At 39.5% G+C, this 15,994-nt stretch overlaps 1 protein-coding gene across 1 annotated transcript; it reads right to left on the minus strand. All coding sequences in view use genetic code 11, as the record gives it.

Annotated features, from left to right (window-relative positions):
- Positions 1–2,787: 2,787 nt before the first annotated feature.
- EGR_01081 (bone specific protein) lies at positions 2,788–14,991 on the minus strand (the record flags this gene model as incomplete). Its single annotated transcript, XM_024490330.1, has 7 exons — positions 2,788–2,828; positions 2,904–3,237; positions 5,146–5,390; positions 9,106–9,355; positions 10,331–10,461; positions 11,165–11,291; positions 14,746–14,991. 7 exons carry the CDS (start codon positions 14,989–14,991, stop codon positions 2,788–2,790), a joined length of 1,374 nt encoding a protein of 457 aa, XP_024355149.1.
- Between the last annotated feature and the right edge of the window lie 1,003 nt (positions 14,992–15,994).

Genomic DNA, 15,994 nt, shown 5'->3' on the forward strand with positions numbered 1-15,994 from the left:
CGTAGTAGAAAAAGAGGAGAGCCTGGGAGACGAAGAAGGAGAGAGAATGAAAGTCAGATATTGTGGCAGTTGCGATCGGTTGGTGTCTGTTCTTGGGCGTGGTAGATTGTACTTTCCCAGAGTCGCGTCGAGGATGTTTTGTCCTCCGTCTATACTTCTCCGCTACTGCCTCCTCTGCACGAGCGCACTTCACAGGCATACCGGGAGGAAATAAGTTCCGGAAGCTTGAGAGAGCACATTGGCAACTGAGCATAGACCTGTGACCTGCAAAACAAACTGGAGGGTAGTTGAATAAGTGGTATTTGTCGGTTTCCGGATTCGTGCTCCAAAGGCCAGTAGATATAGGATGAGCTCAGGACTTGATAAGATTTAATGCTCTTAGCTGATCCGATTTACATTGCAGAAAAAGGTGTATAGATTTGTCTCTTGTAGAGATGGGTGCAAACAATTGCCGCTTCTCCTAGCCACTAAAATCACGATCCTTGATTTGTGGAGAAAAAGACTCCCTTATTCAGAGCAAACATCTTACAATGCTCGCAGCCTGAGATACTTTTCTGCTCTTTGATCTAGATTACGAAAGTGTTTCTTCTCTACCACAATGTTTGTTACTTTTCCTATGAAGTAGATTTTAGTCCTAGAAGCGCGCTAGTATGTTTTAACAGCTCTAATGAAAGAACATCAAATTGCAAAAATGTGGGGTATCTGCTATTGAAACAGGGAAAGGAATAAATGTATACAAGCATGACAGGAAAAGTAGTACTTAAACTGGTTTTAAAAGCACTTATGGATTATTTGTTACATTTCTAACAGAGGAGGCATCATGACTAATGCAGGGTTATCAGTAGATCCGGCTGATGCGATTTTTCTGTTTTCGAATAAATCCTCCATCCACAGACGCAGATTGACTACCAGTGTTACCCTGGCCTTTGTGGCCCAACGGTACCACTTTGTTAATGCCTTTCTTGTTCATTAGAATTAACGTAATCGCATGTAAGGTCATGGCTACGCAGAAGAAGGACGAATCAATGCAGTAACAATCCTGGTAAATAGTAATGTTGAGTTTTACATGCAATGAAACCTGATAGGACTTCATAGCCAAATAATGTGAAGGAACTCCGAACTGCCTACTGAAAATTTAGTATCTAGAAGCATTATTAAACCTAGTAATTTACCATGAATTGACAGAATAAGGCGGATTTGGGTGAGAACAATGACGCGCCGGGGACTATATCAAATGTCGATTGCTGAAGCTCAACACATCCTCAACTCCAACTGAATGGCATGCCGATTTAAAGTTGCCGTTATAAACTTCTCCTTGCCTAGCCATCACGACTGTATTAGTGGTATCTAATGTAAACAACGCATGTACCTCAGACAAGTGTAAAGTAAATGGCCCCTAAAAATTCCTTTTCAAGACAGAGCTTTATCTCCCCTTAGATCGCGCCCTCACGAGTCAAAATTAATTAAAATCTATCTGTGAAATGTTGATGTTTACTAACTGCTACCCTGCCGCAATTTTGACAGGAAAAATATTTGAAGATTTCAGGGCATTTGTGGAGAGATTTCCGAAACTAACTTGCACACAAACGTAAACAGGGGATGAGGAGACATGAGCTTGCAACTAAGTCAATATCTGCGCGATCGGCTAAGAGGAGAAACTGTCGCTCTCATTACTTTCAGCCACTGAGATAAATAACTTCATCCAACTTTTCCCCACTCGTGCTGGTAGAAAAATCTACATTTAACGCTTCAATATTTTCTACTCTAAGACAAAAATCTAAAAAGTATTTGAAAAGCGAATTAGAAGATAAACATTACTAGTACTGGATATTTATTGCGACTTTCGGAAGCGATGTTGGCTTTGAATAATTAATACAAGGAGCAAAAGTGCCTTAAAATTTCTCACGTTGACTTAGACTAGGGGCTTTGAGTACCCTGTTATACCTACAAAGGCATACTGACAGGTTAGTTGCTGTTCACCTTCTCAATACATAAGTGGACCGTTACTGTGACAAAGCAAAGGTGAAGCATTGATAAACCGTGCGTGTTCGCCGTCCCAATGTTTACAAACGCATGTCATTTGACTAGCAAATCTCTTTGAAAAAGCTGGTAATCGCTATTGGTGGAGCGAGAAGTGGAAGAACTAGTGCAGTCCACAGTCAAACGATAGATTCTTTCAAGATCTACTTTCCCTTCTTGACCTTTACAACAATCTCCGTGAGGCCACAGCCTAGTGTTAAGTCGAGTACACAAAATTGTTCATTGCAAAGTATCTTCTTAACTAATATCACCTTTTACTTACTAAGACGTGTACCTCAGATTTGTCCTTACAATGATGTGTAAGACACGAAATGCCAAGTAGCATTAAACATTCCACTGAGGAACGCCAACTAAAGGAGCACATCAACATATGCCAGTGTTAACAGTCAAGGCCATGAATCCGTCGCCGGTTAATATCTGATGATAAATTATTCATCGAGTCCGCCAATTTTTAGCCAAGAAGGTAAACTGTAATTTTATGCAAGTAGAAATCCATATTTCATATTTTTTTTTCTTAATTTTTACACTGTATTTTCGGTGAAGAAAAAACCTGGGACACAGCCACCTCCCGTGGTTGAAAATATTCCTACCAAATGACATTTTGAAGGCAATATTTAAGGTCAGACTATCCATAGGTGTATGCATATCATTAGATCTATCTATGACTTTTCCATGAATATTTACGGAAATTTGAAGATATGCGAGTAAATACGCACTAAAATTGATGAGGAGAGATAAAGTTACCACCTACCCCTGAGGACTGGCTTCGCAGCTTTTGTGTTTTGAACCTAAATCAAAAGAAGAGTCATGCTCATTATCTCTTTAATCGGACGGAAAGTAACAGGACAAACAATGAAACCCACCAATCTTAGGCGGAGAGCATGTCCTTCTACTCTGGCGTAGTTGCCGAAGGTTGAAGACCCCAAGATGCGGATAAAACGACACATTGAATCTTTCGGTGGGAGCATCCTCGAGTACTCTACGGTCATCAATGGAATTTTTAATGACTGTTACCGTCTGAGTATCATCCAACCTCTGAAAGCTCAGCTCAGGCAGGCGTAACTGTTCTGGCACTTGAGCCACTAACTGAAGGCCACCCTTCACCTCGGAGGTAGCGTCGACGGTGTTGGGGGCGGAGGTGGTTGTTTTGAAGACGGATGGTGAATCACTGCAATGATCAATCCACGATCTGCTCTGCTGGGGAGAGGAATAATTGGCTCTCTGTAGATAATTTTTGATTGCTCGACTTCTGGGGCCTCGTCTTAACAGCAGACAGGCCAAAACGGAGAGCAGTGCTAATACCAGTATTCCACAGGTGAGGAGGACTTTCATCAGAGTGCTTTCCTCCTGATTTCCCGAATCTATCGCCAAGACAACCACATTGGGCAATATAATCCAGACAACAAAAAATCCACTGATATTCAGTGTTAGACTGACAAAATATTCCGGTAGCTTCGTTGCAATTTAGTCACTTACGACCATTGTTTCACGTCCTACGGACAGACGTTAATGTGGAATAAAGAACAAGTCATTTTTAGTCTACGCTAATGCGTCCACATTACCACGACGTCCTTTTCACGCAAATTACCGAACTTAAAGTTTACACCCTTTTATTTGGCTTAAAAAATTTTTTTGTTATAACCGTTGGTCACGATAAACTTGTTGTAAACATCGCATCAGTAGTTCAAACTTTGGAGTCTATTCGTATTATTTAATTTTTCAACGGACACCAAATGACCCAGAAATTCTATAAAACCTTCTGTTTGGCGTGTTGTATTAACCTGACCCAACTTGTAGTGACCTGCAAGATGCACGGAATTGTCTACATGCACTATAAGGCGCAGATATGGTTCACCTCACTGGTACTTTAGTGCGTTTTAAACTGTTTTCTTGGTATTTTGTGTCCTCATAAATATTAATTGAATTTAATGGGATTCAAACGTGTCGACCTAATCCTTTCAATTCCTTTTTAAGGAAGTGGAAATTTTTCTTAATGTGTTCAGCATTTGGAGGAAATGCGATGGCAGAACATCGTATCATAAATAAGTAGCCTAAGCAATTTTATTCTAGTGATAAGCTCCTCACTAATGCAAAACCACTTGTCCCTATAGGCACATTAATTCGTGAATGATGTGGAGTGGATTACTTTCCGTAATGTCTAACCCTAGTGATGGGGCAATTCTCTTACAGCCAGATCTCCCAGCCTCTGCACGCCTTGTAATAATGGAAAACGGTGAGTTTCAAACGCTCTTAACTCATTCTTCACCGTTATTAGATTGTTTGCTGGCTGAATTTTGATGAGCGATAACTTTTGTATGCCGGCGTTAAGTGAATGAGCATATCACTGGTTATCTCCAAACCATCCGCTCATTGGGTCACACTCCTGAGGCATCCACACGTTACCTACATAAGGCTATGCTTTGTACCTATTGTGGACGGCAGACAAAATTACTCGCGATTAATTTTTCGCTGAAGGTAAAACTATTGTGGTTTAAAGTGTCAGGAACAATGCTTTAGCAAAAGTAGTCTAAAAAATGCCTATTTTCACAAGAAAACATAAGGTCTTTCACCAGAAAGTCTACCCGTGAGAGGAAATGTACTTTTTGGTACGAGGTAACGCCTCATCCTCTGTCCTTCCCTCCTATATATCAGTGCGATTAGCACAATCTATGGCACAGCTTTTAGCTCCTAGAGGTAAAGCATTTTACCTAGGTGGAATTGGCCAGTTCGTGCCCCATTGGGAAAAGATTATGAGTAGTAATGATTAATTGGACGAATGGAATATTATGAGAGGTGTTTTAATGAAAAACCTCGCGAATTTCTTTGATCACCTTATAGTTTAAACCCTCAAAGGACACTAGAGCGTATTTAAAGCAAAGTAATCTGAATGCACTAGCCAGGCCTCTTGGATACTGAAGATTTAATATGTTATTTGAGTGGAGTTTGAGTCCGCTCCACCGAAGTGAATGATCCGAATCTGCGATTTTGCGGCCAAACAGAACACCGGACAACTTTTCACGAAGCGTCATTACACCGACTTACGATGATGAATTTCACGGCAAATCATTTGAAGAGATATTCCAAAATTATAGAACCTAAATTTACTTTGAAAGAGAATTCAGCAAACTCGAAAAATGGGGACTGTGTACCTGAATTTGGTTCTTGACGAGTTTTGGTAGAAGAGCATTCAAGACTGTCAGTTGGAGCCCTTGTCCAGGCGTAGACGGTGTTGCTCACAACCGGCTGACGCCGTGAACACCTCACGAAAACCCTCACGGCAGTCAATATGTTGGAGGAGAGGCCAAGAACCTTGAATTCCCCTGATCGTATTAATTGTGGGGAGATTGTTTCTGGGAGAGTTCAAAATAAGATCACCGTTAACGCAAACGTAGTTTTAGTTTTCATCTACTGCATTCATCACTAAATAAAATAACCTGTAAAATTTCTTATCCAAAATGCTTTCGAATGTTGGCCTTTCAGTCTAAAGTGGCGCAATGCAGTTGTTGTACATTCATTACTTCCATTACTCTTTTCCTCTGAGATTGGTTTGCTCGTATAACTGCAGATTTTCTGTCCATCTTTGGCCAATACAAGGCTATTGTTTTCATACCGGGATCGTTCCTTTGTCCGAATTCGCGTTCTACTCGCGTCATGAGTTTAAGCTAGGGGAGTAATTTACTGTTCTGAGCCATAGAATCTCATAGGCTGTGCTGCGAAATTAATAAAAAACTACGTTACATTCACGTAAAGCATGCCAATATCTCCTTAAAAACAGAAAGAAAATATAAGGAAGTGGATGCTGTTTTTTGTAAACATCAACACGAAGAGAAAGGTACAGTCAGTGCATACAAACAAAGGTCAAAGAAATTAGGAAAATAATTTTTCCGCTAGTGAGGCATTGCTAACATATGTCGACGTCACATCTCTTTGATCAACATTTTCCTGCGATCAGGTGACTTCGGAAGGGAAGTGTTATTTGCCAATCTACGCAGTTGACAAAGTCGTTAAGGTGGTGTCGATAGTGGTGGTGAGATGGTCTCAGGAGAATCGAAAGACTTGCTGAATCATTTTCGGACTTGTTAAGTCCAGAATATCTAACCGCCAAACTTTGCAATGACACTTCGTTCAGCTGTTCAACGTTTTCCTTGCAAATCCTGAGTAAATGGTAGTTATTGCCTATATCTGGTCACATCAAGGTAGTAGTGCCAACGAGGGTATTAAAACTCTCTCAGCCACATCCCACGAAGTAGGATGTAGACGAGTCAAGGGAATAAATTTTCTGTACTTTCAATTCAAATTTTTAATAAATGCATCACCTTAAGTAGATTGTAATGCATAAAGTACGATAGTTGCAGAAAGTTATAAATATGTCGGTGTTATCGCTGTCAGGCCTTTTCCGCATAACTGAGAAGTGTCATATATTTAATGTATCTAAACAGTCAAAAGTTATCTGGGTGAACATCATATGATTAAAAAAACACCATTTTTTATCTGGTGTAGAAATTGGGTGACATCGTCACGATTTTATCTTCCGGTTGCGCTTGTTGCAAACGTAGCCACAAAAAAAAAAACCTTTTTAGACAATTCACCCACTTTTGTCGCTACTAAGCTAGTGTTATTTCAGATACACATTTAAGTACCTGTGCTAAAGCTGCTTTATGGGCAATGAGACTCCTTTGGGACTAAATGCCTTGCGTCACTTCACCATTGTGTTTGCACCAGCACAGAAAAACGATGTGGTGCTTCAGTGGGTTTCAGGGGTTACTGCAAGGGGGAATAAATGTGGCGGCATGGATTTCTCATACGCACTCCACAATCACCGATATTTACCCAGTGTTGGTTTTGTGCTGGAACTAACTAGACCGAATAGCGGAAAAAAAATTTTGAAAACACATTATTGCTTTCAAAGCCGCATGACAAATAGTAAATCGCTTAATTAATGAAAAATATCAAGTACAGCTAAGAGGGAAATTATCCTTTTCAGTCACTTCTTGGCTGTTCTACGTGAATGGGTTCTCGTTCTAACCTGGACATAAGTATCCACCAAATACTACAGCATACTCAGGTAAGGCTCGAGCAGTTCAAAGTTATCATCGAAATTTCAGTCAGCTCTTGGTAAAAGTTCACCACTTTGTTTGGCCCCACTGGATGCATTCATGAGGGCTCAAGACAGGTCTCTAAAGCTCATGTAAATCCACGAAATTGTTCAAAACACCTTTTAGAGGTAGATATTGCTCGTAACTTTCGTCGTCTCGCCACTGAAGCCTCCGCTTTCCATCGCTAACTAGAGGAGAAATGCCTACATAGATGGGATGAAAGCGGGCAGAGACCCACAAAAAATCAGTTGTAAATTTATAACAAAAATTACTAGTGAGTAAACACTCTGGCGGGTTAAATCTGTCGAAATTAATTAAATAAATATCGTAAAATCGTAGATAAGGGACGCTTTCCAGTTTTCATGTATACCACCCAGACCCTTACTGTCGCTGCTTGTCCGGTTTATTGAAATGTTTGAAGGCATGGCCTAGTTTAGTACAATAGCCTTTAGGGAAACAAGGAAAGATAATTAGTACTTGTTAGCATTTATCCTCTTCGCATCTGGTGTCTATCACTCTGCCAGAAATGAATGACAATGCTACCTCTCCTTTGGCACGAAATACTGACCTATCAAACCCATCCCTGAGCTTATTCTAAATGAGGGCTGAATTATTAACTACACCCTAGGATTATTTCTTAAAAGAAAATTAGTTAAGTATTTGCCAGCTAAATGTAGGTATCTTGTTAAAGTGGCGTGAACTATTAACATATTTTTTCGCCTAAAACGTGCCATAAATAGAGTTTGGGCATAGCCTCAAGAAATAAACTAACCACGTTTCCATTGCTTTTCCCTCAAAGAGGTGGAGAATTCTACCGAGAAAGAGCATTCGCGATGTTCTAAAATCACCTTTTTGGGAATGGTTGTGGGTGTCCAGGTAAACATCTCCATGAGGACTTTTAATCCACAGGGAAGAGAATCGGTAACATCGATTCCTGTCAAAAAAGTCATTAAATAAGCATATTACTGGTAAGTAAGACCCTGAATCACATAAATACCATTTTCCATACTTATCTTTTTGAGTTCTTGTGTAATTAAAATAACTGATCGTGACAATCATGCATGGGATTTTGTGTCTCTATGCTTAAGAGCTATACCAAATTTCGTTTGGTTTATCAGAGTGCAAGCCTTCACGTACCATGTGCAAGACACAACCCCATACATTGCTCCATTTAAAGTTCTGCTGTAGGCAGACACACATTCCATCCAGAAGTTAGCATCTCGGCAAGTTTGCACACAAGATTATGTTGACCAATTTCGCTTTGTTATTTCAAAAGTCCTACACTTTCTTTAAGTGATTGGGGTCCCGTTGCCCCCTGCCCCCAAAAAAATGCTAAAAGTCATCCGCTGAACTTCTAGTCTAAATTGAAGTGAATGGCCGAACAGGAATATCTAAGAGGGAAACATTAATGGAGGAATGCTGTCTCAGGAATGGACGACCTGAAGATTATCGAAAAGTCATCAGTCTATGGTAAAGGTCCTTTCCAATAGAATTCCGAATAGAGTCCGTCCTCTTTTCGTTCTCAAACGGAAATAACTTCTACATTTGATGCACATGTGAAGCTTTTTATGCCCTAAAATCCTTAGCCATCCTTCACAAGACACTTACTTTGGAAAATGATCCACATTATTTTTATTCCTGTTCCTGAGAAACAACAGTAATTCAGATATCCCATTTTGAAACTTTCAAAGTTAAGTTACTCTGTGCTTAACTTGCATTGGATGCTCAAAGCCTTACCCTACTCCGCTTAAATAGAATACTTGGGGTGGTCGAAATTTTCCTTAACAATATAATGACTAGAGCTTTACAAGTGCTTTAACGATACTAGATGGAGACCGAATGAATGCATTTCAATAAACAAAAAAGTTTAAAATTTAAGCGATGAGTCAAATAGCTCTCATTGGCATCCCATTTTGAATGCAATCCACCATCTGATAGCATTGACGATGGAGGTTTTCTAGTTGCCCACCCAAAGAGAACCGCCACTCGGAGGATAGTTTTGGTGTGACGAGATTCGTCAGAGCGATTTGGGAGCCCAAGTCGTTGGAGGCTGTACACGCGAAGATGCCAGACTCCTGCGTCGCCTTCGATATAGCCACCTCATGCCTCTCGGCTGTCCAACAGAGGGTTCTGCTCTCCACGGGGCACAACATCCACTCCTCCCCCGTCTGTGCCATTTCGGAGGAGGTGGAGATATTTCGCTTCATGTGTTTTGGGGCCTGAGAATGAAAGGTTTTATTTTCACCCTAAATTTACCCACTTTACTTAAAAATGGAACTACTCAAACATTTAGTTGTCTATTACTACAGATTCGTCGAATAATCCACGAATATAAATTAACAAGGCACCACTAGAGAGCCTTTTTCAGTCCTGACGCTAATTGTAGTCTGGCACGGCGAAAATTGAAAACCCAAAATCATTTTTTTTAGTATTGATGGTTTTCGGTCACGGATGGAGCTATATCCAAAAACCCCAAAATCAGAGATATACGATTCTAAGTAGGTGTCAGACATTTTGTTTAACAAGTAGTGTTTTATTTGCAATTTTGCTTGATGATTTGATCAAACATTTAAACGTATGTTGAGGTGAGAGTTGGTGATTGAGGCCTCAAAAATGCGCTCTTAAAGTAATATCTGGGTCTAAACTGGTGTTCAGGCTGCCTCACTTGCTTGTGCTTCTGGAAAAGCAACATCAGTGCTTGAAGCAATGGGGATTTTTTCCAATCAGTGGATAAAATGGACATGAAGTACTAAACATGGGCCACTTATATTAAGAGACAGGTCCAAGAGGATAGACATTAAGTACTAAGAGTTTACAGACTCAGTTGGCACTGGGCGAATATTAAAGCACTAATGCATGTATAAGCTGTTTAAGAAACTGGTGCAGTGAAGTTGACCAAAGAACCACATTTTGTCCAAAACACCCCACGGTTTCTGTCATGTCATAAAATTATGCAAATATTTGTCAGACCTTTGTCCCACCCACTTCCAATGTAAAATTAACCAGAATCGAATCGCTCCCCTGTTCTTCTATGAATATTGCATACTCATAAAAAGAGCAGACAATCATCTATTACCCCTGCTTTCCATTAAGCATTATCATTAGTATTAGGAATACTAAGAGACTGCACTACCCTCACTTAAGTCCAAATAATTTCATTTATAATTTAATAATCCCCTACAGTTTGAATTTACCTTTAGGACGTATTTGACCCATTTTATCTCGGGCGGCGGAAAGCCTGCAGCTTTGCAACTCCGCAAAACCTCGGCGAAGGTAACTTCACGACTTGGAAATTTGTCAGGTTTCTGCGTAAAATGTGGCTGGACTAAATGTAAAAAATATACATATACTTCCTTAAATAATGTATATTGTAGAGCATTTAGTTGCTTGTCAACGTAAATAAACTTGAGTAAGAACAAAGGTTTGGGAAAAATGGAACTTTTCGAGTAATTCAGTTAAGAAGAATAAACGGTTTCTCTTTCGTCAAGTTGGAATAACTGACTTAGTCAGATAATTACTTTAGGGTCAATTGTTGATCCTTCAAGATCTGTAAGTAATCCTCAGCCACCCCCAGATTTCTATCTCTATCATACACTGAAAGCCGTAAAAGGAACTTAAAAACATCCTGCTGCAAGTTCCACTTTTTTCACCTTACAATAGATTTAGTTTTAAAATTACACGAAAAACATAAGCTTAAGAGAGAGATGAGTGAATGGTTTTATTGTTTGGCTCTTTGTAAACTTAATTAACTTCAGCGCCTAATCTGAGTTCACTTAATGGAACATTCATTTTGGTCAATAGCGAGACTGGCATTGCTGACACGTTGCATTTTGGTTCGAGGAAAAATGGACAGAAAATATAATTCTTAGCCTAAGTGCCCTCTCTGCGCTCCAAAACTCCAGATGCGATGCTCAATCTAATTACAAAGTGCTCAGCTAATTAATAATAATTTAAAAAATGCACATCTTGAAGGCCTTCTCGAGGAGCGTCCGATGATGTATGAAGATATTTTCTCTTGCACTGCCTACCTTTGACAAAGACATTGAAAGGCTTTGAAAGAGATCCCCATCCGAGAGCATTCTTTGCCTGGCAAGTGTAGGCACCCGACATTTCCGGCCCAACACTCGCAATCAGTTTTTTGTAGCAAGTCACGCCCTATTTTTCAAAGAAAACATTAAACTTTATTCTCCCACTGTATTTTGCAGAAGACCCAAATATGACGGACACTGACACTACTGCCGATCATTTCTTAACTCACACTTTGAAGAGTCCGTGCAAAAACAAGTGGATTATGCTTATTTGTAAAATCTGTGTTAGCTTGAACGATAAAGGCTGAAGCTACGAGTCACATCAAGAAGGTGACCGCATGGGTACTTCGGTATTGAACATTCTGCCAAAGTTTTGGCAGGAAAGCAATATCATTGGGTAACGTCAAAGTAAGGTTACCTTAGGTCCTGAAAACTTAACTCTTGCTGCTGCGCCTCCTATAAGACAAGCATCTATGATTAGCGCAACAAGTTGGTGATGCAGGATAAATCTCAGCACCCTAATGCATCGGTAAATAAACATTAACTAACACTTATTCTAGGTGTCATAAGCATTATTGCGAATTTGAGTAGACGAGTAAATCGTTGCACTACTTTTAATGGGTATTTAAATAACAAAGAATGCCCACACATAATGAACACTTTTACTTTACTTTAGTGGTTTAAAGTCACAATAAAGGCTAAACGAAAAGGTTTGGATGCTTTGTAAATTGCATTCGGAGGCCTCGAAAAGTAAAAGCTGTTGCAAAAGTTGCACGCAATCTTGAGATGCTTGTCGTACTTCTAGGTGTTCGAATTATACATTATGAAATTTCTAACAGTAGAACTAGCAGTGGCTATGGTATTATTACCTCTAGAATGTGATCTTCGATATAAATAATTTATAACAAATTAATGCTGTGCGTCTTATGAGATGATAAGAACGGTGTACTAACACAAAAGTACTGAGTTGTGAGGAGATCACACACCTTGAAAAAACCGATTAACCAACTCACATGTGCATTATCAAATAAGTCACTGGCTTTCCGTTTTATTCTTTTTATGGCAATTTGGTCTCGCCACAAAACATCAAATGCACAAAACGCATTTTTAATGGAAGATTAGGACGTATTAACAAATTTCACTTTTATTACATTGTGAGTTTAGGTTTAATAACTAGACAAGGAAGTTGGAGCTTCATGGACTTAACCGCTATTTTTTGTTTAACGGAATTCAGATTGACGAGGGGCTCGTTACTCATACGTGCTTACTGTTCGGATGAAGGGGTGATGGTTGCGGGTGTAACTGCTTGCGGGTCAGCCCGAGTGGAACGGAGACATCTTTACAGCAATTGACAATAGCTGATGTAAAGTTGCCGATAAATGGCCAAGGTGGCGCCGGTGCCTCCATTAAAGCACTCTATTTGATAATATTGGCCAAGAACAATTCAGTGATAAGTTGAGGGATTTTCGACTGCATTATGCCTTTCAGAAAAGCACGTTAGTGAATAAATTATTTGTGCTGGAGTGGAGAGCCATTAATGAAGCTCTACTGGTCATGGTGAACGGACACAGCCTAGAGCTCATTTACATCTTGAGGCACTACCTTTCTGCAATGCTTGTGGAAGCCTTCATGAATAAAGCAAAATGAGGATTTTGTTTGCATTTATATTTTCTGTTTCTTCGTCTACATCACCAGTATACAAAACCTCGAAAACGAATAAAAGCTAGATGACTTTGTAGGATGTGGAAATTCAAAGAGAGAAACTGTATTCTAGGGACGGGAAGAAGGGATGAAACATTATTCTAATGCAATTCCCCATTGACTAGTTCAGACGGAGTTCGAAAATGAACCTACAATAAGTAAATTTTGACAGAATTGCAAACGAGAATATGGGACAGCAACATTTTATTAATAGCAGAAATTTCAACGCAGTTGTCAATTCCGGCTGTTTGTAAGCACTGCATTAGCGGAAGTTGGTAGGTTTGATGACTTTTACACTTTCCGCCTCTAAAAGGGTGAAAATGCTTGCCATGACTACGATTTTTTCACTCAGGATCATTGAAATCATCCCCACATCGAATAAGAGCTGACATAATCAAAGTTGTGTCATATAAACAAAACTCCAATCAAATACAATATCAGAATTGTCACGAAATTTAAAACTTCTATGCTTCCTAAAACTATGAAGTAGCAATTCGGTACTATTTTTAAAGTATTTATGAAGGGTTTATTTCGCATTTGCGCCGTCAAACGTATTGACATTGATCCAACTATGGATAGAGAAGAGGAAAGAAATCGCACTCCATACAATGCGTTTCATATCCAGAAATGTGCATTGTCTAAAATATGGCTGATGATGTCAAAGTATGTGTACAACCACCGAATGTTACTTTTCAGTTAGGGCTTATGTAATTAATTGCTCTGGAAGATTTCAAATTATTTGGTTTTATAGGGAAACTTCTTCGGATATTCGTGAGTTTTACGACCGAACCAACAACTGAATCACAACTGTAGTTTACAATGTTGGCACAAACGGGGTTTATCAGAGATGAGGAGGTCTATCTTGAAGTTATGCTGAAGAGCCATCGTATCGCGGACGGAATTGTAAAGTAGGTAATACGGTACAGGATATGTGAGGTTCATGAGTCAAATTTCGAGGCCGGGTAATTCGGGACGCATTCGAGAGCACCAGTTTTACCTCAAAGAATTAGCTTAAGTCTTGCTAAAGGATGGACACAAAGACGAAAATTTTATAACCACTTTGGGCTTCTAATGTGTAACTTACGCAACATTTAAAAAAGATTGCCTAGTATGTGAGCAAAATCCTTTGAGAATTCACACGGTTTGATGTTCATTCGTTCACCATTCGAATCGAACTATAAATATCCCATAAAAGTCATTATAAAGTCTTTGGAATTTTTTAGGATAAGGAATGTAAAATACTTGCGAAATCATTAGTATTCCATGAGCAATAAGACTGTATCAAAGGCTTATTTAATAAAGCATCCTGAATGCGGCTCATTCCCCATTTGGACCAGTTCGATTAAGTAACTTCACCAAAATATTGAGTTAAATTTTTCACAAATTAGACTTGCCGATTTGTGATATAGAATCAGCAACCTAAGAAGTGATCTTACCTAAAATTTTTCCCAGTCGCCAAACTAAGAAGTTTACTGTTTCAACGACTTGGTCGGTCCTAGGGACCGTTTTTCCTTGCAACAATTTATTGGTAGCAAGTTGAATTCATCCATCAACACATTCATTCAACTACGTCCTTGTTGCTGCTTTATCTATCTGACTACTGACATTATACCCGGATCAATGACAATATTTCGTTGATACTCATTAATTTACAGTTGGTAATTTTCCCCTAAACTCAGTAAAATCAGTTTTTTTGAGGTTGTTTTATTATGACCCCATTCACTATGTCAAAATTCTGTTTATTGCACCTATTTACAAGATTTAGCAGATTCTTTTAGGTCTTCCAAGCTCTCATTCCTTCTAAATCTTGATAATACGGTAGTGTCTAGAATAATAGGTATTATAACGTCTTCAAGGACAACACATTATTATTTACTCACGTTTAGGGGATGTGAGGTTCGTACAAGCTCTTGAGTGGAAAAGGGATGGTTGGAAAGGGACTGCAAGCCTGTAGAGATCTTCTCAGCTCGTTCCAACCCCACCATACCGGAAGGTGGACTTCGATGCCACATGACCTGCGTGATCCCGGGAAAGCCCGACAGACAGCAAACAATGTGACCCGGCTGACCCGCAGTCAGGTAGATAGATTTGGCGAAGTGCCTTAACGTCACCGGCTTGTCTTCCATTTTTACCATTGCAAAGCAAATACACATTGTAATTCACAATGTAGCACACACTACCTAACATGCATCTAGTGGTTGACCAATGACAGCGACTACTGCAGTATCTTGGTGCTTATTCACATTTACAACTAGGTGGTTTGGCTATAAGCTAAAGAAGTAGTAACATCGATTAACATTAAGGTTACTTTAGTTTGAAAGCAACATCTTTGCGTACCTCACATTACCATAACCTAACTTGGAGGAGAAGGAGTGCGTCATGCACTACCTGTGCTAACAGAGAGACAGCGCCATTTCTTACCAATTAAATTTGCCACCTTATTTTCTGATTCCGAAAGGGTAAAATTTTCTTGAAAAACGCAAAAATGATGATCGATGAGGAATTACTAGGTCTGCATGAGTAAACACGCCGGAATGGGTTAACCCCAGCCGAATATGCAATGCTATGTGAATGTAGGCCATAAAAATGGTGCACTCCGAAAGCAGTCTACGTCCAGTGTAAATTGGGTTCGGCAAAATGTGTCACTTTCCAGCTTATTTCACTTCATCAAGCACTCGATGGATTAAATTCAACAGAGGGTTGATCTATGCGATGATGGATCTGTAACGATGCAAATTTTGATCCACTGGAAATTCGTGAAATAATATCGTAGATGGACATTTGAATCACCAAGAGGTGGTACGAGTGCAGACCATAATCACAAACACTAATACCCGGATTTGAGACAATAAATACCCTGAATGCTAAAAATGCTTTATTTGAGGTCAGGGGCTAATTAACAGTTGCTTTATTCACATAATATAACACGATGGATTGCAGTGGCATGACACAAATAGGGTACTTTGAAAAAATAAGGGCTAAATTGTGATAGTACTGAGCGAAGAACTGGAGCAGCTTAAATTACATGAATACTACAATATCTCACGATTGTTTTTTGGTGTGTTGCTAAAAATAAAGCAACCATATGAGGGAAAATACAACTTCCTGATCTAGTGAGTTATGCCTTTA

Source organism: Echinococcus granulosus (assembly GCF_000524195.1).
Source record: "Echinococcus granulosus chromosome Unknown EG_S00004, whole genome shotgun sequence".
NCBI lineage: Eukaryota > Metazoa > Platyhelminthes > Cestoda > Cyclophyllidea > Taeniidae > Echinococcus > Echinococcus granulosus.